General features: G+C 40.2%; 1 protein-coding gene across 1 annotated transcript in view; it reads right to left on the bottom strand.

Moving 5' to 3' along the window:
• The window catches only part of LOC122640744 (actin-related protein 8), a 31,514-nt gene extending 12,906 nt beyond the window's left edge, over positions 1-18,608 (bottom strand). The window contains exons 1-2 of the mRNA XM_043833986.1: positions 18,265-18,608; positions 17,634-17,719 (exon numbers count right to left, since the gene is read on the bottom strand). Coding sequence (XP_043689921.1) covers positions 17,634-17,719; positions 18,265-18,578 — 400 coding nt within the window. The 5' untranslated portion in view covers positions 18,579-18,608. The remainder of the gene's footprint in view (positions 1-17,633; positions 17,720-18,264) is intronic.
• Positions 18,609-26,853: the final 8,245 nt, after the last annotated feature.

Here is a 26,853-nt window from a genome sequence, read left to right as displayed (position 1 = left end):
CCTAAATTGATCTCTTTTCCTAAAACCTAAAACCCGAAACCCTAACCCTAGAATTTCAGAATTTTAATTTTCTGTTTAAACCTAGTTAAAACCTATATCATTAGCTTCCTTTTGACCTGCACATCATTACTAAATAAAACCCTAGCTCCAACTCCTAGTCCTAACCCTAATTCTGCCCTAATTAGCCTAAGCTGTCCCAATCAGCCAGCCTTTGTGTGTGACCCCGTTACCCTGGCTCCTAGTGGGATTACTCCTACCTAGGACTACATCATGTTGGGATCGATCACTCTCCAACCTTAACTTAACCCCAAGTCACATTCTTAACTGACCCCATGATACCCCTTCAATCCGGCCACCTGGCCTGACTTTTCATGCCCACCACTTTCACACCCATCTTCTTCACCTGACTTTCTCGATCCCTTGCCTCCTCTGCAAGCCCTTGTGGTTTCATCCCCTCCCATTCCCCCCCTCCACCCTCCACCCTCCCACTCCCCCTCCCCTCTCCAGGCCCCCTCACCCCCTCCTCCCTTTAGACTTGCCTTCTCCCTTGCCCTTCATCTTCTACCACCTACTCCCCTAATCCGGGAGTATCAAAAGCATCATCCCAGCAAGTAAGCAAGACCTCATCAGGCCTCATTTAGTCCCAGCCTTGAGAAGCTTTTGAAGCATCTTCCTTATACTTCTAGATGAATTAGGGCATCATCTGGAACACCCAAGGTTTAAATTCCTCGACAAAGCAGGCCGAAGTTCGCAGCAGCCTCAAGAATCTCCATACAGTGTTTTGTTTCCTTATTGAGACAAGGGTGAAGGAGGCTAACACCTTCAGAATTGCCCCCCTCAATTTCCCCGGGTTGATTATTCTCCATCAACAATGCTCACCACTCCAACAACCGCCTCTGGTAATTGTGGGACCCCTCCAAAATTCAGGTTTTGATGTTGTCTTCCTCTTCCCAGCTCCTCCATGTCAAAATGTATAACCCCCGAGGGATCTCCACCTTTCACCGCAGTTTATGCCTCCAACTCTAAAATGGAGAGATCATCTCTTTGGGCAAACCTTCCTCTCATTGCTCTACAGGTGGGATCCCTTCCCTGGGTCTCGACTGGTGACTCTAATGTTGTTCCCTTTGGTCACAAAAAAATTGGGAGGAGAACACCTTGACGATGCCTTAGTGGATGCCTTTAATGATTGCCTCAAGGACATTGGTATGAATGATTTGAGATTGACTGGGCTGATACACACATAGACTAACAGAAGAAGTGGTGACTCCAGGATTGCTTGCAAGCTAGATAGGGTGGTGATGAATGAAGCCCAGTTATCCTCCTTCCCCTCCTCTTATGCAATCTTTGATGTGACTGGCATCTCAGACTACTGCCAAATTTCCATATTTAACCTTACATCTCCTTTGGGCCAAAGCCTTTCAAGTTCTTTGATATGTGGTCCTCTCACACAAACTACCTCAGCATCGTTCAAGAGGGCATGGACCAAGCTGGTTCAAGCTTACTCTTCCCCCTTATCTCCTTTGCCCAAAAGCTCAAGAATGTGAAGAGTGCTTTTAAATCTTAAAATTTCTCAACCTTTGGAAAATCATAATGTAGTCCTAAGTTTGAAAAGTCAAACTAGGAGCCAAATAACCAGGATCTGCTATGAACAGTAATTCGGGTAGGCCAAAATTAGGTGTTTTGGTCAAATTAGGGTTAGGGTTTTATGGTAGGGTTAAGTTAAGTTGATGAAGGGGAGTCTTCCAGTGAAGGTTACGTTAAGTTTTAATGGAGGAAAGTGCGGAAAGTGCGCTAGAATGAATCGGTAGCAAGGTGCAAGTTAGGGTTTCAGGTTTTTGAAAAGAGGAAAAGATGAATTTAGGTTTATGATGGTCAGATGAGGGATCCACTTGGATCGATCAAAGTTTGGTGTGATTTGGCTGGCTGGTTTGGTCTGGGCAGAATTTGGATCTTGGAAAATTTGAAAACAAAAGGGAGAATCTTAGGGTTAGGGCTGTGAGCAGATTAGAAGAAGAATGTTGGGGATAGGGATGATTCAAACTCACTGTTGTAGCAGAAATTCCTTGGCAACAACTTGTTTGATGGTGAAAACTTGAATATAAATCAGAACTTGAAAGTAGTGAAAGTAGAGCTTCAAAGGAACCACCCGGGCTTCACCGCAAGGTGTCAATTGGATCAAACACCAATCCCACCAGCCTTGATCAGACACAAGACAATCTTCAGCAGCAGTGAAGAGAAATTGCAGAGCTGCTTGAGAGTTTTCAAAATTCAAAGGTGAGTTCCCCCTCCCACGAATTTTATTACTTTTATAATGGGCCAAAGGCCTACTCCTAACCAGCCTAGGAGAAGGAATAATTCCCCCCCTAGCCGAGCTCTATTACATCACCAATAAAAGTCATGTGACTAACTTAAGTTGGTCACATGATAATTAAAAAAACAATTAAACAAAATAATACTTAAATTGAACCATTGGTTCAACCAGTTTGGCCCGGTTCAACTTATTACATCAAAATAAAACTATGGAAAACTACTACTAAACAACTAACAAATAATACTAATACTACTTGGACAGCTTCTTGTTCTTCTTCTTGCGGATGTAGGACTTCAGTTCTGCATCACATCACTACCTTTGTCCTAGATTGCATGGCAAAGTTTCCAAATATCCAATTGAGACTCCAGTCAGATGTCCATAACTCCTCCTTGGCAGAAGAAGAGAAACTTGTCTCCAAAGATCTTGAATCCTTAGTCTTTTAAGATAAAAGCTTGTTAAAGCACAAGTCCATAGTCAAATGGCTTAAGCAAGGAGACTTCAACTCTGGGTAATTTCATAGGACTATGAAAGCTAGGACCAATGCCAACTTTCTCCCATGCTTTTGGCTAGAGATGGCTCCCCCCTCTCTAAGGTGGAAGATATCAAGGGTGAGGCAATTGACTACTTTATGAAGACATTCAAGCCTTCTTCCCCCTCCTCTCCTAAAGCTATTCTTGATGACTTGCTCAACAAGTTCCTCCCCAACTCTCTTTATGGTTCCCTCCAGGCTCCCGAAAAGGAAGAGATTCTCTCCGCTGGCCACTATCAAAAGGCTAATAAAGCTCCTAGCCCGGATGGTTTTATCATGGGTTTCTTCTCTGATGTCTGGGATATCATCAAGGTGGACCTTATCAAGGCTCTGCAGAGTTTTTTCTTCAAACCCTAGAAAGATTTAAGAGGTCAATCACACTTTCCTCGGTCTTGTTCCCCAAAAAGGAGGTGCTTCCTCCATGGCAAACCAATCTCCCTTTGCCAAATAGACTCAAACTGGTGGTTGACTCCCTTGTCAATGACAAGCAATCTGCTTTCACCCCTGGTAGAAGCATCTCAAATAACATCCTCCTCTGCAATGAAATAGTCATAGGCTTGGTGATGTCGAAGCATGAAGAAGAAAAGAGTAGGGAATTATTGTTCACGTGAACAGTGTCACAGCCCATATTTTCCTTGTGTGGAGATATGTTTTAGAAGATTTAGTGGGCCCATCAAGTGTAGGAAGATTCTATCCTAATGCTGCCATAATTTAGTTTCTATTTTCAATTTATATTAGGTAGTTTCTAATTTGGTTATCTTTGCATGTTTAGAAGGCTGAGTTATAAAGCCTTCAGTTGTTTCTAATTTCATTCAGTTTCTATTTCCATTAGTTTCTATTTTCCAAACAGTTGCTAAGTTTTACTTTCTATTTCTGTAGCCCAGCCTCAGTCTATATAAAGGCAGCTATTGTAATTGATTGATCCAGGATTGGAGAATAGAATTTGTGGCCAAGCTTGCCATTGATTATGGGAGAAATTCCATGTTTCAAGAGCTGGGATAGCTGTGGGTGAGAAACCCAGGCTGAGAGAGCCCATCCCCCTACCCCCTTCTTCTTCTATCTTTTTCTCCTACCTCTACTCAATCTCCATTGCTGCTGCTACTTGTGACTCCAACAAATCTCTGTGAAAACTCACCCTGAAGATCAGAATCCATTCTCAATCAACTCCGAAGGCTGCTGTTGCTGCAAACCATCGATTGAAGGCTGCTGCTGCTCCCTGTGATCTGATTTTGCTGTTGTAGCTTGTGAAGGATATATCTCAGCAAGCCCCAATCAGAATTTGCTGAGATTTTGAGGGCTTGTCACTGCTACCAGGGCCTATACTCGATCCCTGTTTGGAGCCCAGATTGCTGTTGGTTTGTGAGATACTGTACAACCTTCTATTTTGAGGGCTAAGTTTCTATTTTCTAGTCCACTTCTATATAAAGACAGCTATTGTAATTGATTGATACAGAATTGGAGAATAGAATTTGTGGCCAAGCTTGCCATCGATTATGAGAGAAATTCCATGTTTCAACAGTAGCTGTGGGTGAGAGACCCAGGCTGAGAGAGCCATTCCCCTACCCCCTTTATCTTCTTCTTCTTCTTCTTCTTTCATTTATAAACAGAAAAAAAATTAAAAATAAAAATTTAAATTTAAAGTTTCAGTTATTCAATTTATTCATCCTTATTGTGTTGATCCTGGCTGCAATTGATCTCTCGCTGGTTTTCTCTGGTCCAAGGTCAACTTTTGCATTTTTTGGTGTCAGAGACAGGCAATGGCCAGCATAGACGATAGTGTTCGGGAGCTGAAGAAGTTAATAGACAACATGATTGATGTTAAGCAAGAGTTCTAAGAGTTTAAAGCTGATTCTTGTCCTGCCTACCGTCCACCTCCTACGAATGCTAATATGACATTGGAAGAAATTTTGCAGATGTTAGGTCAACGTCTCAATGGTCCTACCAAGGAGGTCTATGTCGAAGTCGTCAAGGTACCCAAGACACTAAATTCAGTCATTGTGGGTATGGAAGCTAACCCCGATGTACAGATTTGCGAGCCTCAGTTTGATGATTATTGGTCAATCAATCCAGCCCTTGATGGTGACAATGATGATGACCTCTTGGATTATAATACTGAAGAGGCAGCTGAGGTGATTATGGTCCCCCAACAAGAAGAACCTGTTGAGATCACCAGTGCACAGGAGTTTGAAAAGGAGGAGTTCAAGCCCGCAACGGAAGATAATTCTGCTGTTATGATTAATCAAGGATTACTCTGGTTATAAATCAGATCACATAGAGTTCATCCTTCCACCTGAATTCTTCAAAGAACGAGAGCCACATCTACAAGATATCATTCGAGACATCAAGGAGCTGCCAGAGTTCTACTACGGTTTGAAGATGGATGTGCACCACACAACACTCCTTCCTATCCTCTTCAAAATTCGACGTCGAATTTTTTCTAAGAGGGGGAGAGTTGATGTAGATCGAAGCATGAAAAAGAAAAGAGTCAAGAATTACTGTTCACGTGAGCAGTGTCACAGCCCATATTTTCCTTGTGTGGAGATATTTTTTAGAAGATTTTGTGGGCCCATCAAGTGGCGGAAGATTCTATCCTAATGCTGCCATAGTTTTGTTTCTATTTTCAGTTTATATTAGGTAGTTTCTAATTTAGTTATCTTTGCATGTTTAGAAGGCTGAATTATAAAGCCTTTAGTAGTTTCTAATGCATTCAGTTTCTATTTTCCAAACAGTCGCTAAGTTTTACTTTCTATTTCTACAGCCCAGCCTCACTCTATATAAAGACAGCTATTGTAATTGATTGATACAGAATTGGAGAATAGAATTTGTGGCCAAGCTTGCCATCGATTCTGGGAGAAATTCCATGTTTCAACAGTTGGGATGGCTGTGGGTGAGAGACCCAGGCTGCGAGAGCCATTCCCCTACCCCCCTCCCCTTCTTCTTCTTATCTTTTTTGGTTCTTCTTCTTTCATATGTAAACAGAAAAAAAGAAGAAAAAAAAAGCAATATATGTTTCAGTTATTCAATTTGTTCATCCTTATTGTGTTGATCCTGGCTGCAATCGATCTCTTGCTGGTTTTCCCTGGTTCGAGGTCGACTTTTGCATTACTTGGACATAAAGAACAACCCCTTGCTGCCCTTATGAAGATTGACATCCACAAAGCTTTTGATTCTTTGAGATGAAACTTTATTGCGAATGTTATGCTCAAGATGTCCTCCCCCCACCCCCACCACCTTTGCCAATTGGATCTACCACTGCCTCTCTTCAACCTAGTTCTTAGTTCTCAGTTCTCATTAATAGGAGTCTTGCTGGTTACTTTGCCTTTTTTGTAGGCATTCTTCAGGGTTGTCCCTTACCCCCCTACAAGGCTAGATCTTCACTTTAGCCCTTGAAGTCTTCTCCAAAAGTCTTTAATCAAAGATGGACCAGTAGCTTATCTAACCCCTTCCGAAATGCAAGCCCCTCAAGATACCCATTTGGCCTTCGTAGATGACCTCATAATCTTCTCTAAAGCCAACTCACCTCGATAGGAGCTGTCATGACTTTCTTGCGTCGTTTTGAATGCATGTCTGATCTTCGTGTCAACCGTCAGAAATCCCTCTTGTTCATGGTATGTATCGCTAAGGTTGATAAGCAAAGTCTACATGACTCAACAGGGTTCTCCTTAGCCAGCTCTCGGTTAAGTAACTGGGCCTGCCCTTGATTCCCTCCAAGCTGTCTTCTCATCACTGCTCCCAAATCCTGGTCTTATGCGTAAGAGGCTCCAATTATGGAAGGGCAAGCTCTTTTCCAACACTGGTCGGCTTGAGTTGATTAGATCCATGCTGCAGTCCTCCTACATTTATTGGTTGGGTATTTTCGGGCTTCCCCAATCCATCATCAAGAAGCTTGAGTCCCTAATATGTGTCTTCCTCTGGAAAGGCTCTGACACTTTCAACTTTCTTCATCCTATCAGTTGGGCTTCTATTTGCCGTCCCAAAGTTGAAGGAGGCCTTGGTTTGAGAAGAATAAAATATGTCAACATATCAGGTATTCTTAAACTAATCTGGTAACTGGCTACCAAGAAGAAAATCTTTTTCGGTTGATTGGGTCTATTATAGACTTCTCTGAAATGACTCCATTTGGTTGCCTCCTCTCCTTCAGATGCTTCCCGGGTTCGGAGAAAGATCCTGAAATTCAGATTCCTTGCCTCTAAGGTCATTAAATCCTTTACTGATGTGGAGTAGATACTCTCGGCTCTGGTTGGACCATTGGCACCCCCTTGGGATTCTCATCCACTCAGTTGGTGATAGATCCAAATATAGTTCTAGCTACAACAGGCTGGCCATGGTTTCAGACATCCTTCGATTCGACGGTTGGGCCCCTTTGCCTTCTCCCTCCCCTCTTTGTTGGCCGTATGGGATGGTTTGATGTCCATTAATAGAAGGCCCAGAGGGAGTGGTGATCTTGTTGTTTGGATTGTTTACTCCTTAGGGCAGTTTTGCTCCAAGTTCACTTGGAAACTCATTTGTGCTCGAGCCCTGTGATTCCTTGGTGCAAAACTGTTTGGTTCAAGGGGCACATTCCAGACACAGTTTCACTTTCTGGCCGGCTAATGTAGGTATGGTAGGTTGGAAAACAATACTACCACACTTGTAGAATATCAGGATTGAAGTGAACAAAAACTCAGAATCTCTGGGCTGAATGAGACAATAGCAATAGCTCCTGCTCTAGCCATTGGATGAGACTGTTATTACAGTCGAAGCATGCCTTATGAGGCTGGACTTATGATAAAAAGTTTAGGCTCATCCGATGAAGGAATTGGTAGAAACAGACAGAATAAAAAAGTAGAAAGTCAGAAAATTCAGAAATAGAAGGTAACAAAATATTACGCAGCTTTCTACACACCACTCATATGAAATCCAGATTTGGATTGAAGGGGGTGAACAGCATATCAGAGTATCAATGTAAACTAATGGTCAAATCTTCTGAAATCGAGGACTGAACATCGATATATGATGCTGATAAACAACCCTGTTGCAGGCTCTAACATTGTAATAAATTGTCAAAACTGAAAGAGATTGAAATACTGCAGGGAATTAAATAAAACAAAGAAGAAAAGAAATAGAAAAAAGGATATGTTCAAGTCTCCCAATTGAACTGCAGAGCAGGCATCCAACCTAGTCTTTCACTAGGGTTTCTGCATCTCAAAGATCTGCCTCTCACAGTTACAGCACAAAGCCATTTTTTTCTTAAACTCAATTGTTTCCTTTGTCTAGCCCTTCTCTTTATTAAATAACAAAACAACCATTACATGATTGGCAACTTTGAAAATAGAAACTACTCCTATTCTAAGATCTGTCTTCTAGAAACATTACGAATTAGAAAGAAACTAAAACTTCAATATTGCTGTTACATAAAATGGAAAGTCTACTTTCTAAAACTGAAAATAGAAACTCAAAACATAGAAACCTAATATTCTTAATGACTAAGAAACAAAAAACAACTACTTAATCCCATATAGGACCCTAGTATTTGGGCTTATAGAATTGGTCCATTACAAAAGTAAATCCAAAAATATAAAGCCCATGGCCCATACAACCCATTGGACACTCAAATTAAGCTTATCAACTCATCCTTGGTCCAGTTTGATGGCTTGGTTTGCTGCTGGCCTTCTTGCTCTTTTGAACTACATCACGGGCCCTTACCCGCCCTCTCAAAGCAGTCTTTCCTCATTCAAAGACAGATTTCAATCTCTCCCACTTGCTGCCTCTGCTGGAATTCCCCAGACGATATGGACCACCTCTTTTAGCCTGCCCCTTCTCCACCTGTGTTTGGAAAGGGCTTCTCGCATACGTTGACCTCTCACCTCAGAGGAGAGAATCATGTCCTTTAATAGAAAACGAAATTGAGTGGATATAACCTTTGCCGGTAGTTCCAGTTGTGACGCAGCGGATAAGCTAACCTTGGCACCACCATTTACCACATTTGGATGGAGCATAACCTCAGGAGATGGACTTCTAACTCCAGAACAATCCAGCAGAGTTGGGACACCATCTCCTTCAACATTAAAAGAAAGTTATCAGGGGTCTCCTCCCGGGGCATTGACTCCCCAAGGAATAAGACTTTTGTAGATTGTTAGGGCCTACCTTTTTCTTTGTACTTACCCCAAGCCCCCACCCCCCCCCCCCCCCCAGCTGAGGGCTAGGCTTTGTTTTGTATTGTTTCCCTAAGGAATAAGACTTTTGTAGATTGTTAGGGCCTACCTTTTTCTTTGTACTTAACCCAAGCCCCCACCCCCCCAGCTGAGGGCTAGGCTTTGCTTTGTATTGTTTCTTTCCTCCTTCCTTGCCTTTTATGGGGTTCTTGTATTCTTTTGTTATATTTTCTGATTCACCCAAAAGAAAAACACCAAGTATGATAGCTTAATTAGTTGCAATGACTACTAGGATTCTTTCTATTGCTTATCAAAAAAATCTTAATTTCTCTCTCTTTCATACCGAAATTGGATGCAACTTCTCTCACCATTTCCAAGCAAACTACAGGGTATGTTGTCTAGTGTCTACTAAGGCAACATTCCTCAGTTTTTGTGTGATCATCTCTTCATTGTCAACTTTTGCTCATTAACTAATTTTCTGCTCTGTGTTTCCCAGTAATTACATACCAATTGTCATCATTATTTTTCCTTTACATGCATCCCTTGTTCTTTTTCGGCATTTGATTTCATAATTTCATAATTGTTCTTCTCTTCAATTTTTATGTTATTTCCCAAACTCCCCTGGTCCCCCCCCCCCCCTTCTCTGCCTCATTGCAATGAATACCATCACTATCTTCAACTAGTGCTGCTCATTCATGTAAATAACTAATGAAACTGCCCAAAGTCTCAGGTTTTTGCAACAATCATGACAAACAGGGCTGAATTGCTTTTGGTTGATAAACTTCATCACTTCTTGGCCACCATTCAGTCAAGATCACAGTTTGAATCAGATGCCCTCCCTTCTCTGCCATTACCTTACAAAGACCTTGATGCAATAACAAAAGTCCAGCCCCACCCCAACCCCAAGTACATCAAATCCCTACGAAACCTGGGCTTGGCAGCCTTGGCTGAATCATCAACCACAAAGCTAACTGATCTTGGTATCAACCAATTAAGATTGAGATTGAGATTGAGAGTGTAAGTAGAAGAAGGAGAGGAAGAAGTTGAAGGAGGAAGTAGAGGAAGAAGAAGAAGAGGAGAAGAACAAGGAGGAGAAAGAGTCTCGGTTGTAAGTTGTGTATTGGGATTTCTCCCTCCACACCTATATTACTCAAATATGATATCTTGACATATTACATTCAACCTCCTTAGGGAGGTAAAGGGTAAAAAGAAAGAAAAAGAAGAAATTACATGATAAGGAGACTAGTTAATATCTAGTCCCAGAAATACCCCTAGTACATGAGAACTAATAACTCTAACCTCCCCCTCAAGATGGAGAATAAATATCATGCATTCCCAGCTTGCATAGAAGAGAGCCAAACTGAGGAGAGGCAAGAGCCTTGGTGAAAATGTCAGCTAGTTGATCACCAATCTTAACAAAAGGAGTGCAAATACAGCTAGAGTCAATCTTCTCCTTGATGAAGTGTCGGTCCACTTCAATGTACTTGGTTCTGTCATGTTGTACAGGATTGTGGGCAATACTGATGGCAGCCTTGTTATCACAGTAGAGCCTCATAGGACCTGCAGTGCCAAAACCCAATTCCGAACAAGTCTTTTCAACCATATAAGTTCACACACTCCATGAGCCATAGCTCTAAATTGCCTTCGACCTTTGGATCTAGCTACAACCGGCTGTTTTTGCTTATCCATGTAACCAACTTACCTCCCACAAAGGTACAATAGCCGGAGGTAGACCTCCTGTCTGTGATAGAGCCAGCCCAATCAGCATCAGTAAAACCTTCCACTCTCAGGTGGTTGTGCCTGGAATACAACAAACCTTTCCCTGGGCATGATTTCAAATATCTAAGAATACGATACACAGCATCTAAGTGACCACTCTTGGGGGCATGCATAAATTGGCTCACTACTCCCACTGCATAGGAGATATCTGGGCGTGTCATAGAAAGGTAAATAAGCTTCCCAACCAACCTCTGGTATTTTCCTGCATCAACAAGAGGAGAACCACAATCTTCTCCTAGTTTGTGATTCTGCTCAATAGGAGAACTTGCTGGTTTACATCCTAACATCCCTATCTCTGTCAACAAATCAAGCACAAACTTTCGTTGACATATGTTGATTCCTTTCTTAATCCTTGATACCTCAATGCCTAAGAAATACTTCAAGGGGCCCAAATCTTTGATTTCAAACTGTTTAGCCAAGTAGCTTTTCAGTTTATCTATCTCAGTCATGTCACCTCCAGTGACTACAATATCATCAACATAAACAATGAGAGTTGTGATGGTGCCATTGCCCCGCTTGGTAAAGAGAGTGTGATCTGCTTGACTCTGGGAATACCCATTCTAAAGAATAGCTTGTCGAAAGCGTTCAAACCATGCCTTTGGAGATTGTTTGAGCCCATATAGTGCCTTCTTGAGGAGGCACACCTTCCCTTCAGCTGAGGGTACTCTGAAGCCCGGTGGGGGTTGCATGTATACTTCCTCTTCCAAGTCACCATGAAGAAAGACATTCTTCACATCTAGCTGATATAGAGGCCAACCTTTATTGGCAGCCAGAGATAAAAGAACTCTGATGGAGTTATGCTTAGCTACTGGAGCAAATGTCTCCTGATAATCAATCCCATAGACCTGACTCTACCCTTTGGCTACTAACCTTGCTTTGTATCTTTCAACAGTACCATCGGATTTATATTTGATTGTATAGACCCATCTGCATCCAACTAGGACACGTCCCTTGGGAAGATCAACCAACTGCCAAGTGCCATTCTTCTCAAGAGCGATCATCTCCTCAAACATAGCTTGTCTCCACTTTGGGTCAGACATAGCATCAGTACCATTCCTTGGAATAGAAGCTGTAGAGAGAGCAGTAATAAAGGCAACACTTGTAGAAGAAAGAGCATTATAAGAGACAAATTGGGTTATAGGATTAGTACAAGCTCTTTTCCCTTTTCTAACAGCAATAGGAAGCTCTAAATCAGATGGAGGAGAATGAGAGTCACCTGATTGAGAGGGATGCGGATCTGGATCCAAAGAGGACTCTTGGTAGATCTGCTTTTCTCTATTATGCAAGCCTTCACCCTTTTTGTAGGTAATGTGGTAATCCTTCTCCTTACCATAATCATTCTCAACCACCAATTCTGTATTCACACCTAATTGTGATTGATCACCCATATTACCTACATCCACAGTCTCCACAGTCTTGTGTGTTCCAATGTCAAACATAAAAGGGGAAATAGGGAGAGGAGAGTGAAGGTAGTCAGCAGCCTGTTCACTCCCACAATGCTCCCCCTGAAGAGGATGCTGAGAAGGAGCAAAGAAAGGAATAGATTCAAGGAAGGTGACATCCTTGGAGATAATGCACCGACGAGAAGAAGGGTGATAGCACTTGTAACCCTTAGTAGTTGAAGAATACCCAAGGAATAGACACTTGAGGGCTTTAGGATCAAGTTCAGTGTGAGCAGGTTTGTTAACATGCACATAACAGACATAACCAAAGACTCTAGGAGGAAGAGAGAAAGCAGAAACCTTGGGAGATAAAATGTCCAAGGGAGATTTGAAATCAAGAAGTTTGGTTGGCATGCGGTTAATGAGAAAAGAAGCTGTGAGAAGGGCAGCAGACCAGAAGGTCTTTGGGACATTCATGCCCAACAAGAGACTACGGATGACCTCCAATAAATGGCGATTTTTCCTCTCAGCAACCCCATTTTGTTGGGGTGTGTCAACACACGCTAGCTGATGGATAATGCCATTATTAGAAAAGAAGGTTTGGAGGCCACCAAACATGTATTCACCCCCTTTAACGGACCGAACAATTTTAATCCGAGTGTCAAACTGAGTAAGGATCATCTGATAAAAGGTTTGAAATGCATTACAAACATCACTCTTATGCTTCATGAGAACAGTCCAAGTAGCACGAGAAAAATCATCAATAAATGACACAAAGTAACGATAGCCAAATAAGGAAGTAGTAGGAGAAGGTCCCCAAACATCCGTATGCACAATATGAAAGGGAACAGCAGTTCTATTACCATGATATGGATAAGAGGAACGACAATGTTTGGCAAACATACATGGTTCACATTGAAAAATATGAGAAGAAGCAACAGAAGAAAATAAGTGAGGCAATTGTTTCCTCATTACAACAAAAGATGGATGGGCAAAACGGCGGTGCCATAACATAACAGACTCCACAGAACTACTATCATCACGTCCACATACATAGGACTGAGCTGTGGGCAAAAAAGGATAAAAAAGATACAAGCCTTGTTCCTCACGTCCACTACCAATAATCCTCTTCGTCACCAAATCCTGAAAAAGACAATGAGAAGGATAAAATGTGACACAACAATTCAGAGATTTAGTCAAGTGACTCACAGATAAAAGAAAAGAGTAAGGTTAGGAACATGAAGGACAGAAGTAAGAGAAACAGACGGTGTAACAGGGATACTGCCCTTACCAGAGATGGAGGAAAGGGAACCATCGGCTACCCTAACCTTGTCCTTACTAGAACAAATGGTATAGGAATCATAGTAATGGGACGTACCAGTCATGTGGTCGGTGGCACCAGAATCAATGACCCAAGACTGGGCTGCAGTAGAAGCTGAGGTGGAGACCTGTAAAGCTGAGGATGATGAAGAACTGGCTACTGTGGATACAGGAGATGTGCTCAGCTGTGACATAACTCTGCGAAACACCGCATCTACCAAAGTGGAGTCATCCTGTGGAGCATCTGTCTCAGTCATCACAGAATGTGCTCTAGCTCCCCCTCTACGGCCACCACGACCACGAGTGCCAGGAGGGCGACCATGAAGAGACCAACACCTATCCTTGGTGTGTCTTGTCCTCCCACAATGATCACATTTGAACCTGTCGCGACCAACTCCACTAGCACCAATTGGCTCCACTGCCCTATCTTCAGTACGGTTAGGCCCTTGGCCTCTACCACCCCCACTGGTGTCTCGGAAGGAACTCATATTGAGGGTTAACCGCTCAAGAGATGGAACAGATGTTGGTGCCATAGTAGTACATCGAGTCTCCTCACTCTGTAAGTAGCTACAAACCTCACTAAGAGATGGAAAGGGAACCCGGCCTAAGATCTGAAGCCTAATTGGTTCATAGTTAGGATTCAAACCACCAAGTAAGGAGAAGACACGCTCCTTTTCAAAGGTCCGATGTACTTTGGCTTCATCCTCTGGGTTAGTCAACTGGAGGTCCCTGTAGTGGTCATACTCCTCCAAAAGACCAAGAAAAACATTGTAGTACTCAGAAATGGTCTTGTCACCTTGTCTCATTGAGTTAATTCTCTGGTGAAGCTGATAAACCTTGGCAGAGTCACCCACTCTGTCAAAGGTCAGGGTGACACTATCCCAGATTGCCTTGGCGGTTTCTTTCTTATAAATCTTCTCCCAATCTCAGGTTTCATGGAGAAGATTAACCAGGTCATCACTGTAGAGTTTTCTGTCTCCCATGTTCCATAGGCAGGTGAACTGGGGTCTGGGGCCTTAATGGCACTTGTAATATACCCAAGCTTCCCTTTGCTTCGAAGAGAAAGCCTCACAAAGTGTGACCAGTCCAAGTAATTAGTGCCGTCAAGCTGCACAAAGGAGATTTGTAGATGGGTGTTCTCATAAACCAACCGAGGAGCTGTTGGAGTGGGCTGTGAATCAGCCGAACCAAGACCAGATGTTGATGAATCAACCATAGTATAAGGAAAGGAACACTTGACCATACACAAGGGTTCCAACAAGAAGTGGGGAGTACACACTCAACCCAAGTAATGATTCCAGCAACAGAAAAAAAAAAATTCCAGCAGGAAGAAAAATAGCATAGGCTGGAGCAGTCTTTACCCACACACTTTCCAAGCAACAAAAACACTTAATACTGTTGCAAGACTTTAGACAAGATGTCCATAAATATTTCTCAACTAAGAGAGAGGCCTACTGTACTCCAAGTACAAGAAAAAGAACCAAATATCAGTCTCAGCTTTACCTGGGCAGAAACAGAGGTCACACGAGAATGAGTTATGCTCCAAATAGCTTCATATCCATCAAGTGCAAGCATAAGGAGCATAGATAGGGCTAAAAAACGATCCTAAAGAGCTACTCCATGATCCAAACACAGCCCGAGAAAAGGGGATACAAGATCTGCAGCAGGAACCTGGCGGAAAACCTAGAAACTGCTGGGTGAGTTCCAAAACTTCATCTGGGCTTCAAAGTAGCTCAAGAGGCAGCAGCGCTAACTTGAATAGGTTGAAAATAACCTATTTCAGACTCCTTCAACAAGCAGTTTACATCAGAGCCTCTTCCTTGGAATCCCTTATGTTCTTGGATTCCAAAGAGAGGTAAAAATAGGGAGAGGGAGATTGGATACGACTCTCAAAACCTGCGCTCTGATACCAAGTTAAGATTGAGATTGAGAGTGTAAGTAGAAGAAGGAGAGGAAGAAGTTGAAGGAGGAAGTAGAGGAAGAAGAAGAAGAAGAGGAGAAGAACAAGGAGGAGAAAGAGTCTCAGTTGTAAGTTGTGTATTGGGATTTCTCCCTCCACACCTATATTACTCAAATATGATATCTTGACATATTACATTCAACCTCCCTGGGGAGGTAAAGGGTAAAAAGAAAGAAAAAGAAGAAATTACATAATAAGGAGACTAGTTAATATCTAGTCCCAGAAATACCCCTAGTACATGAGAACTAATAACTCTAACACAACCAGAATAAGATATTCATTGTGGAAGTCAAGAGCAAACAAATTTAAGAAGATTACCAATTCTCCATGCTGAACCCCTTCAAATGAGATTCAGCCAATCACAATCTTTGAGTCCATCTAACCAACAAAAGACTGAGAACGTCACAGGTTTTCTAGAGGACAGAAAGAAGTCTCAACTGCACTGAGGTTGATTCACTCTCCTCGATAGGACCTGAATATGCCATCACACAGTACTAGAACTGTCTCCAGAAAGACCTCTACTTTAGAATGGACCCAAATTTCCACAGCACCTGAAGTTCAACCTGTGGGAGTAAACATGAGAGAAGATCCCAAGTCCATAATGATCTAGGGAGAATCTACAGAGGGCCTCAAAACCTCTGTTCAATCCCCGTTAACTAAGTCAACTGAAGGCCACAAAAGATATGCACCATCCAACCCCCGTGAGTTTTCCTCATCATGATCATTTCATTAACCATACAACTGCACTCCTGTGACAAATCTTTGCCAATCCGCTCTTTCCAAATCCTCCAAAGCCCTCCCACCAGAACATACCTCCAGAAAAACTTGCTTAACAAAAGGGAGTCTAGAACCAGCCACACAAGAACACAATGATCTCACTAGAGAACACCAAGTTCAGACCAAAGAGTCAAAAATGTATTGCCAAACTCCAGTGACAAACTGGGAAAAAATGAGAAGATGGTTGATGAATTCCCCATTTGCCATGCACACTGGACACACATGGGGAAGCAGAAATCCTCTTTTCCTTCTTTGAGGCATGTCACCAGTATTTAGACATATTGAAGGGTGAGTGATTTCCTAAAGCTTATGAGGGCAAGTGTCTTTAGGCTTCAGTACATCATAAAGCTGAGAATAACAAATTGGAGAAAAGAAATATTTGGTTTGAGTGACCAAATCACTTGAATATCCCGGTTGTGTAAAAGAGAGAAATTTTTCCCAAAGAATGACGAATATAGATTCGAAAGCTTCCTCATTCAGGCCCCTGCTTAAATTTAAGTTCCATCCTAAACTGGGATTGAAAGTATTGACTTCCCTCTGCCACAAGAGACGTAAAATATAAGTGATATATAGTGCATTAAGAGTTCTTCCTCTAACACCACCTCCCCCATCACCCCCCCCCCCACAAAAAAAAAAAAAATATATATATATATATATATTATCCCAGGACCTCCTAATCCTTTTCACCTTCACATCTCATACACCTTAAAAAGGGTGTACCCAGTGCACGAGGTCTGGTGAGGGTCATAATGTACGCAGCCTTACCCCCGCTTCGCGGAGAGGCTGATTCCAACTCGAACCCACAACCAATTGGTCGCAATGGAGCAACCTTACCGTTGCGCCGAGGTGGTCTGCCCTCTCTTCACACCTCATAACTTATAAATTTTATGGAGAATCCGCTTATACTTTTCCAGGACAGGAAATGCCATGGACCTTTCAATGACTCCCAAAACTGCAAAACAATCAAATTAACTTACACTTTTCCTGAAATAGTGCATTGCTCCGGGATATTTTTGTGCCTGTGGTATCCACTTCGTACTCCAAATAAAATGGTGTCCAATTCCTACTCCAGATAAAAAGAAGACATCTTTACCAAATGACAGTGGGTACTAAATTTGAGACAAACTGATAGTTTGTTACCCACCCAATCATTAGGGAGAATTAAATTAAAATAATTAGTTTTAACAAATCCTCAAATGTGATCCCTTTTGAACCCAGCGATAGCGATCTTCATGCATGATGCTTTGTGAATCACCTTAATAGTTACTTGAACTTTATGCTTCAAATTCTTTCTGCTATCCCCATTTCAAAACCCTACCAGAGCTTTGTTTCCTTATTGGAAAAAACAACAGATAAGTAACAAAGATCTGAGAAAAGGAGAACTGTATCATTCCTCATAGATCATGATCAATTGTACAGGAGTAAAGTAGCGGAAACTCACCATCAATGATAACAGAACCAGTTATTTGTGCTCGCTGACCATAAATATTCATAAAAGATAACTGAGTTGATTGATCACAAAACGTCCTGCAATAATAATGATTTTTTCTTTTTATGAAGTGGAAAACAAAAATATCAAGCACAGATAAGAGGTTGAAGGGTGTGGAGACGAACAATACCACAGATACTCTAAACAGGAACTATTACAAAAGCAATAATAATAATTTAAAAAAAAAAAGGAACAAACGATATAACAAAATGAGATTATATTTATTACCAGATAATCTAACATTCTAATAACGCATAACCAATTCAATTTGATAACCATTTGATAAGAACATGAAGAAAATGGTAATGATAACAACAACAATAATGGTGATGATGAGTATGGTAGTTGTTGTTTTGCGTAGGCCCATTGGTAAACTCAGATTCTACTGTTTATCTATCTAATTTATACTCAGCGGGTAGGACGAGCCTGCCTTCAAACTTACTACTGTAGAATGTTATAGATTGCCACAGGAAAGAAGCAAACTTCTTTCAAGTTAAAAGTTGATACCGATGAGTCCTAATTAATAAAAGAAGAAATGAGGGGAAGGGAACTGAAAAATGGAAAATGGAGGAGATTGATTTACTTAAGTGGGTAGCCGGATCTCAAATGGGTTTCAGCAAATAAAATCGTATCCCATGATTCCTGTTGATTCCGAATGAAAAAAATCCAAAGACGATTATCGGAAACGATCAATTTCCATGACTTGCAAACAAGGCTTAGTCGGGCAACTTCTTTGGGCTGGAGGAATTTGAGAATTAGATAGAAGATATCAGAAGGTATCTGATCGAAGGCGCCGGTAGAAGATGATTCATCGACGATTGGCCTTCTAGATGGGTTCCGATTCGAGTTGGAACGATTAGACATTGATTCCAAGACCTTCTTCAGTAAAGTCGCCATTACAGAACAGGACAGTTGTGAGTTCCGACACCTTCCTTATAAGAAAAGTGATCAGATATCAGATTTTATATAAGTCTTGGAATTTTCTCGGAATAAACTAATTTTAGAACAGCGGGAGATTTTGGACCACATAGCACAGATATATACTTTTTTTGGGGGAGCATTACATGAATGATGTCATGAACAAAACACAGAAGAACTCCCTAAACTAAACTAATTTTAATTTTTCTGGACGTTCACTTCAGAACAGAATAGATATACGAAGAAGAAGAAGAAACAAGATGAAAGTCGATTCCATTCCCATATGGCTATCATATCCTCGTCTACTTCCTTCCTCTTTTTTTTTTTTTTTTTTTGTTGGAACTTCTCTTCTATCATCCAAACCTGTTATTTGGAATCTTTAATACAAAGATTCCACCATCTCTTCTATCCTGAATTGTCTTGTGTTGCTGCCATCAGGTGTCAATCATGCTCCCATGCTATCAATGAAAATATCATCAAACAAATGGGAGAAGGAGATTTCCTAAATTGCACTCTCCACTTTCTTGTAGAATCTCTATATTACCCATGCCTATCAAAGTAACCCCACGCCACCCACCAAATCTTGAGTTACTTGGGTCAAGAGGCATTATGGTCTGCATGTGGATACGTCTGTAACGTCTCCCATTTATTTTAGCACAGTCGAAATCCATGCCCACCCGTGACCCGACAGGAGAAATCATGCCGAATCCACATGAAAAAGTTACAAAAAAAAAAAAAAGGGAAAGTTTTCGTACACAAAAAGAAAACTTGGTCGTGTGGCCATCGCCAACCCTGTGAAATCAACCTTATTTTTACCCCCCAAAAAAAATATCAAAAACCTTGCTCATGTTGGTACCCTTGTCACTCTCATCAACGATCTTCTGTCCATAAAAAAAAAATGTACAGAAGGTCTTTGTGGGGGGCACAGGCACGCCTAGACATAGTGGGAGGAAAAATGATCGTTTCGCCCCCCATGAAAGGCAAGAATTTCGCTGCAGAGTTGCCAACGTATACTTTTCTGGCTACCGCGTACCCGTGGCCCTTGTGCTCCCCCACAAACAACGCTCACCCTAAAAAAGGGCAAGAGATCGCTACTTCGTCAAGCAGCCCCTGCACTAGATGCGGGGGTCAACGATGGTGTACATAGGGGCATCAACATGGATGGGATTTTTATTTCATGGGAGCAAGCATTGATGGTGTACATAGGGGCATCAACATGGATGGGATTTTTATTTCATGGGAGCAAGCATTAATTTTGCATTCCCCTATGTTTGGGCACAAGTTCAACGCGATCAAACGACATTCTTTTTCTAAAAAAAGATGCATTTTTTTTGTTTCGCAAAAAATAAAAAGAAAAAAGATGAATTAAACCAAAGTATGATGACTAAGGATGAAAGTCTTATTTTACCAACAAAAAAAAAAAGGATGAAAGTCTTATGTGTCGAAGACTCAAAAGTGTCTCTGTTTTTTCAATTATAAAAAACTAGAATGCATTTTGTTGTAATAATGAATAATTTGCACACCATGAAAAACATAAGACCTATCTCACCAAAAACTAGAATCTGACTTTATGCTTTGAACCTGAGTTGATGCTTGTATCCAATAACTAATAGCAAAGGCGAGTCTCTCGATGATGTTTAAACAAAATCTAGTTGCCGTAAGTATAGGTTGAGTTGTACTAATGGATATTCTACTTAAGGTTTGAAACACCCCTTATTTTATTACATCTGGATTCTAGATGTTTTGACGTTTTACTTTCAAAATAAAACAACTTGAGTTTGTACCGGATGATAAAGTTACCTCACAACTCTTGCTTTGTATTCTCACTGTATAAAAACAATATTTTCATATTGTTCTGTGTTTGTTTTTAATTATTGGACATAACTTTCATACTCTCCAGTAATCAAAGGCTACACACAACAACACTTTGATTTTAGAAGTAATTTTAAAAAATCAATTGTTAGAGAATGAGCAAGACCTCCTCTCGTTATATAGGAGAGACACCATTAAGGGATGTCTCAAAAGATATGCTCCAAATCATGTCTTTCGTATTGTTCTGTGTTTGTTTTTAATTATTGGACATAACTTTCATACTCTCCAGTAATCAAAGGCTACATACAACAACACTTTGATTTTAGAAGATGTTTTCAAAAACCAATTGTTAGAGAATGAGCAAGACCTCCTCTCGTTATATAGGAGATACACCATTAAGGGATGTCTCAAAAGATATGCCCCAAATCATGTCTTTTCCCATAAACTTGTTTTTTAGCCACTCAAACAAGTCTTCCAATAGACACTCATGGCTATTTAGGTGTCTATTAAGAAAAGACTCAACCCTTTAACATACCCAACAAAAGTGTATCTTTAATTTAAAAAACAATTAAAAATCCAACATGTGAAGGTGCATCTATACCATACAAATAGCATGTATACTCTTTTGATTTAAGGGGTATTATTTAGTTTACATGTAGTATATAAAGTAAAAAACAACTCAGTGGTTATTACTAATATGGCAAAGGAGACCATCACTAGACAAGAGATTACTCCTAGAACTACGGGACGAAGTGGAGCACGTGGAAAAAGGTTTGATGGAAGTTAATAACCGCAAACTTGACAAGGAACAAACCAACTTGGTTCCCTTTGATGTGGCTAGTTGCTTTGGTTCAAAGGCATCAAACCAACTCGATTCCACTACGACTGGAAATCAACCTAACCGTTGCAACTCTGTGCAAGCTTTGGCTCCATCACAAGAGCTCAGGTCTGCTGGCGGTAACAGATTCACAGCCTTACAAGGCATGGAAACTATTGGAAGTATCGGAATAGGCGAGGACACTTCAATGGCTCCTCGTGAGCGTGATTGTAGTTCGGGACGGAGCAACCCATTGCAACGCTCCACCTCTCCAAAATCTAAATGAATTTTGGAGCTTGGAATACCAGGGGTATCAACGACCCTGGTAAGCGTAGGGCGGTATTGGATTGGGCATCTTTCAATCACCTTGCGTTCTTTGGTTTGATTGAAACTCATGTGAAGGAGAGCAACTTCTTTTCTTGGCCTGGTTTATGCAGTCTGTTCAAGAATTTTATTTTTGTATGGATAATCTTCTAGAGGCCCTTTTTGTGCTACTACGGAATGATGCCAATGGAATGAAATATTTCAGGTTGTAACTTCACAATTTAACTTCTATTAATACAAGCTCCCTTTTAACACCCCCCCCTCCCCCCAAAAAAATAATTTGTTACTCATAAATAAAAGATCTACCATTAGGGGCTTTTGTTCTCTGTCTCCCTCCTCTTTCTCCCCCCCTCCCTTAAATTTATTTGCAAGTTTTCATTAGAAACCAATATTTTATGTGAACATGATCTATTTTTTATGAATAATTAATGAATTATTTCTCATTGGCAAAAAAGCTACGAATCATTATTCGTACAAATCAAATGCAAATAATTTGCAAAATACTCGTGAATGTGTCAACCATGATTCTATGAACGAAGCTTAGCCACCCTTGCCTTATTATGAGGATACCACTTGCTATGAAGGGTAAATATATATGGTCATTTCAGCATTGCCGCCTGTATGGCTTGAAGCTTTGAAAATTGAAATTGAGGAGATGAAGGGTAGGAATGTAATTCCATTCCACATTCAAGATTTTTTTCCCGTTGAGAATGTTACTTGAAGACCTCCCTCTTAAATCAAAGCTTGCTATTTGTAGAAAAAGTGATGATCTTTGTGTCTTTTGCTATAAATGTACATAAAGTCTTTGGCATATATATCTTTTTGTTGTGAATTTACTAGAAGACTTTGGTCTTTGGGCTGCAAGAATCCTTGGATTGAGGACTGAACTCTTGGTGGGTGAGTCAATTTTGGGCTTGGGCTTTGTTCTAATAAGCTTATGGACTGCTCGTTGGATGTTTCTAATTTGTATTGTTTTTTAGTATGTTTGCTATAAACCTCTATTTTATTTGGATTCGTCATAATCAAGTTTTATACAAAGGCTTAAACCTAGTATTTATGTTATTCTCTCAAATGTCTCGATGTGGATCAAGAATCTAGACCTGTCTCCAAATCTTTTATCCATTTTGATTGTGTTAATGTTCCTTGTTGTTTCATTAACCTCACTAATGCCCTTGTTACAACTGTCTCAAACTTGTCTATCAAAAAGCTATCTTAGTAACTGACAAAGGAGGTTTTATGTGTTTCATTCATTTTTTTTTTCCAAAGTAATTTTATCTTTGCAGCTTTTGGGTACTGATTAGGAAGTTGTAAAATCAAGGCAAAAGCTAGGGGTCTCTTTCAATGATGGAAAAGCATGTAGGATGTTGCGAAACAAATCAATAGAAGTCTGAATAAGGTCCAAGAGGTTGACATTAATTTCTAGCTCCAAAGGAGAATTGTGTGGTATGGCTATGGGAGACCTTTGAAATACTTTTTAAAATTCAGATAGATTGTACTAACATTAATTCTTTTAAAATTATGTGTTATAATTATGAATTGTTGGGGGTTGCTCGCTTTCTAGCATAGAAATCAAGGATTGAGAAGTGGGACTCGAGTATTACCAGAAAAAAAAAAAAGAAGAAGTGGTATTGGAGTGGATAAGGACGTTTTTTTATTTTGTAATCTTTATTTTATGTTAATTTATTCTTCTATGTTTTCATCCGAGAAAAAAACCTAGGAAAAGGAAGAAACTTGGGAGGAAGGTGTAAAATGTTTGATTGTTGAACATGTGTTGCTATCAGAAGTGAGACAGATGAAAATTTTCATCCTCCAACCAAATACGCTAGCACAATTCATGAAAGAAAGTAGGTACATGAGGTTGTTCAAGTGGTTTCCATGAATAGTGAGGGGCTTAATTGTAAACTTTATTCAATAATGTATTTTTTTGGTTGTTGTTATTATTGTCAAAAACTATCTTGATCGGGTAGAATATATATAAATACTTAGTCTAGCTCATGTATTTGCGTCACTTGGACGTCAATTGAATTGTAGTGCTACCATTCTGCCTGTTGGATGAAGAGGACATAGTTTGATTTCGGATTCTAATTTAATCAAATACTTCCTCATGTAATGGCATGCATGCCCATGTTTCATATTGACTAGTACTTCAACTACCCCTAGATCTCTCCTAATTTTTCAATTATTTGTTTTGTCACTTGGCAAACTCTATTCGAGCTTAAACTTGACTTTAGATTTATCTATTTACAAAATTTCAGCACTATTCAATCTAATCTCGTGACAAATACAAACATACAAGTCTAGCCACCCTAGGCCAGGCCCTTTTGCCTCCGCCTGGTTGCAAGTCAAGAGAAGTGGAATAAGTTAAAATTATTTTTTTTTTGTAAAAATGATTCTATAATAACCTTAAACTCTTATTAAATATGATAATCATACTTTTCAAAAGAAATTTTATTTTATTTCTTAAGACTAAATAATTTGGTTGCCTAAAACTAATGACGAGATTTGGAATATTTTGATGTCAGTTGCACATTCATGTTAAGTAATGATTAAAAAAAAAAAGATTTTTGTTTGATTTGATTTCACTTCCCTTTTCCAATCTATTTTGAGATCAAATTATACCAAAGTTGAAATTCTTGTTTTCACAAAATTGTGTAATTAACTCCAAAATATTCCAAAGTTGATTATGAAATTGTATTTTAATTTGCAATCAAATCCCTTTGATTTGAGAAGTAAAACAAATATTATATCTAAAAATATAATTATCCAATATTTTTCAACATCAAGTTGGTAAAAAGAGCAAAACTCTTGTTTATTAGTGCAATTCTATATGTATCTTCCAAAAATCTTATAAGAGGTTTAGTTAAGTTACATAATAATGATTGCAAAACTCTGTCGAGGAAATTTCTATCCCCCTATACTTGACCTATATTTGTCTAACTCTCCTAGCCTAACGTCCTTTCTGATTTCCCTAAAACTGTAAACTTGCACTTCTCTTTCAATCTCCATTGGTAATTTAAAGTCCTTAAATTACCCCCTCACCTCGTCTGGCACCCCCTTTGGTAGCATCGTCTCTCTTACGAACCTCTAATAGCCCTCCCGCGCCGTCTTGCAACCCCCTCTCCGAATTTTTATTCTCTCAATTACACTGCCCGTACTTGACCTCAAGTACATCTAATAGAGGGAGGTGGACCCCACGTGGACCCCACCTCGGGCAGTGTGTTCAGGCAGGGGATAGGATAGTCATTTCTGCCTCCTATGTTAGATGTACTTGAGGTCAAGTACGGGCAGTGTAATTGAGAGGATAAAGATCCCCCCTCTCCTTGTAGTGTGTCTTCAATCAAGATCTCGACTAGTCCACTTATAGTTCTATTGGAACCAACAACCAATGCACGTAATGAAACTTAGGAATTAGATCGCTAGTCCACATCCCTTTGAATTTCAACCACAAAGAAACACAACAAAAGTCCAAAAATTAAAATATTAGACAAGAGTCCAATGATTACCATAACAGTCCATGCAAGCACCTCTAGTTGTATACTCAAAACTTGGAAATTTCTCATACTTAAAGATCCATGATTGATTTGGATTTAGTTGTAAATCAAGAATATTAAAAGATAGAACTTATCTGTTATGGTTGTATATCAGGGTCACGATAGGAATATTGGGTTTTTGGGCTTTATTAATATAAGTTATCTTTATTGGGCCCATATGGTAAATAATAATTTCACTCCAGGTTAAATCAGGGGTATTACTGACCTAACACATTATGGGAGTGTGATTAGGGTCAGGGAGAATATTATATATTCAACCCTAAGATCCCCACAGCCGTCACTTGTTATTTTGAATTCCAACTCATAGGAGAGCAAAAGTGAAAAACTGTGGAAGGCTAAAGGGAAGGAAAAGTTTGGGGATCAACTTTAATTATCAACCAAAAAGGTATGTCTTGTTCTTCCTTAATTATTGATGCATTCCAAATCTATATGGGCATGTGAATGATTGATTGAGATTCTCAAATCCCTACAAGGAAACTTCATCATAATGAGAATCACAAGAGATTCTCAAAATTCAAGATGCTAGAGGACTGATATACCAAGAATAATATAGGCTACAGATGATGGACATGTGGTAGGGATAAGGTAAAACATGATATTTATAACCCTTCTCCCATTATCTCCGAGACAATTTCATCGTTACGAGCCTATTACCCTAAGCATTTCAAGCCTCTGCCTATGAGAATAGCATAAACATGACCAACATGCACATTATATGGTGAATGGCTTGGAATCCAAGCCACACCGCTCATGTCCCATACTCGTCCCCTCTCTTGAAAGCAGGGCCGAATTATATGACTTAGTATAATGACGTAGGGCGCAGATTCAAATATGGCCGATTCCATAACTGTCGAAAGTTGTAATTAAGTGCCTGATTGTCGGGCCATATCAGGCATTTATTGCAGACATCCCTTTGGCCGAATTAGTTCAAACATTCATTACTGATTCGACAAGCTGTCCATCCCTATGCTGAGATATTCCAACACCATTACTGCCATGCCAAGCCATATCTTTACTCCAATCCTACTATAAATATAAGACAAGTATCTCAGGTAAAGGATTGAATACCATTCCATTCGAACAACTATCCTTTCTCACTTACCTTTGGTTTCTCACCTTCGACTAGTTGCTACGAGAACTGACTTTGGCATTAGAGGATCCCTCCGGAGTTTTCTCCGGTCCCCTATTAAGTCTTTCTTGGTGTGTGCAGGTTTTTTCATTTGACGACCAAGATCTTGACAGTTTAAAGACCCTCTAGAGAGCTAATCAGGCCTATAGCCCGATTAAGGCCCGATTCTAGTAGATCGATTATAGCCCGAGATCGACCAAGTCCAATCTAACCTGTCCAAACTCAGCCCGATTAGCTAAAAAAGGCGGTCACAATACAGGGCTTGAAATTGGTTTATGCCCGATTAGGCCTGGTTCAGACTGATGGAACCCAAAATATAAGTTTTTTTTTTTGGTAATACAAAATAGAGCAAATTACTCAGACCTCCCCTGATCTTTCTAACAATTCAATGAATCTCCCCTGCCCTTGTGACAACTACTCAGACCTCCCCTGTTTTTCAAACTGTGCTTCATTTAGCCCTAGTCCGTTAGTTTTTTAACGATAGGTAACGGATAAATTAGAAAAAACTAAAAAACCTGTAAATTATAACTTTTTTACCTATTGGAAGTTACCCTATTGCCCCTTACACTCTTTCCCATTTTTCTTCTTCTTCCTCTTCTTCTTCTTCTTCTTCCTGCAAAC

The sequence above is a fragment of the Telopea speciosissima genome, chromosome 9 (genome assembly GCF_018873765.1).
Source record: "Telopea speciosissima isolate NSW1024214 ecotype Mountain lineage chromosome 9, Tspe_v1, whole genome shotgun sequence".
Classification (NCBI taxonomy): Eukaryota; Viridiplantae; Streptophyta; class Magnoliopsida; order Proteales; family Proteaceae; genus Telopea; species Telopea speciosissima.
This window is presented reverse-complemented; position numbering and strand designations above follow the sequence as displayed.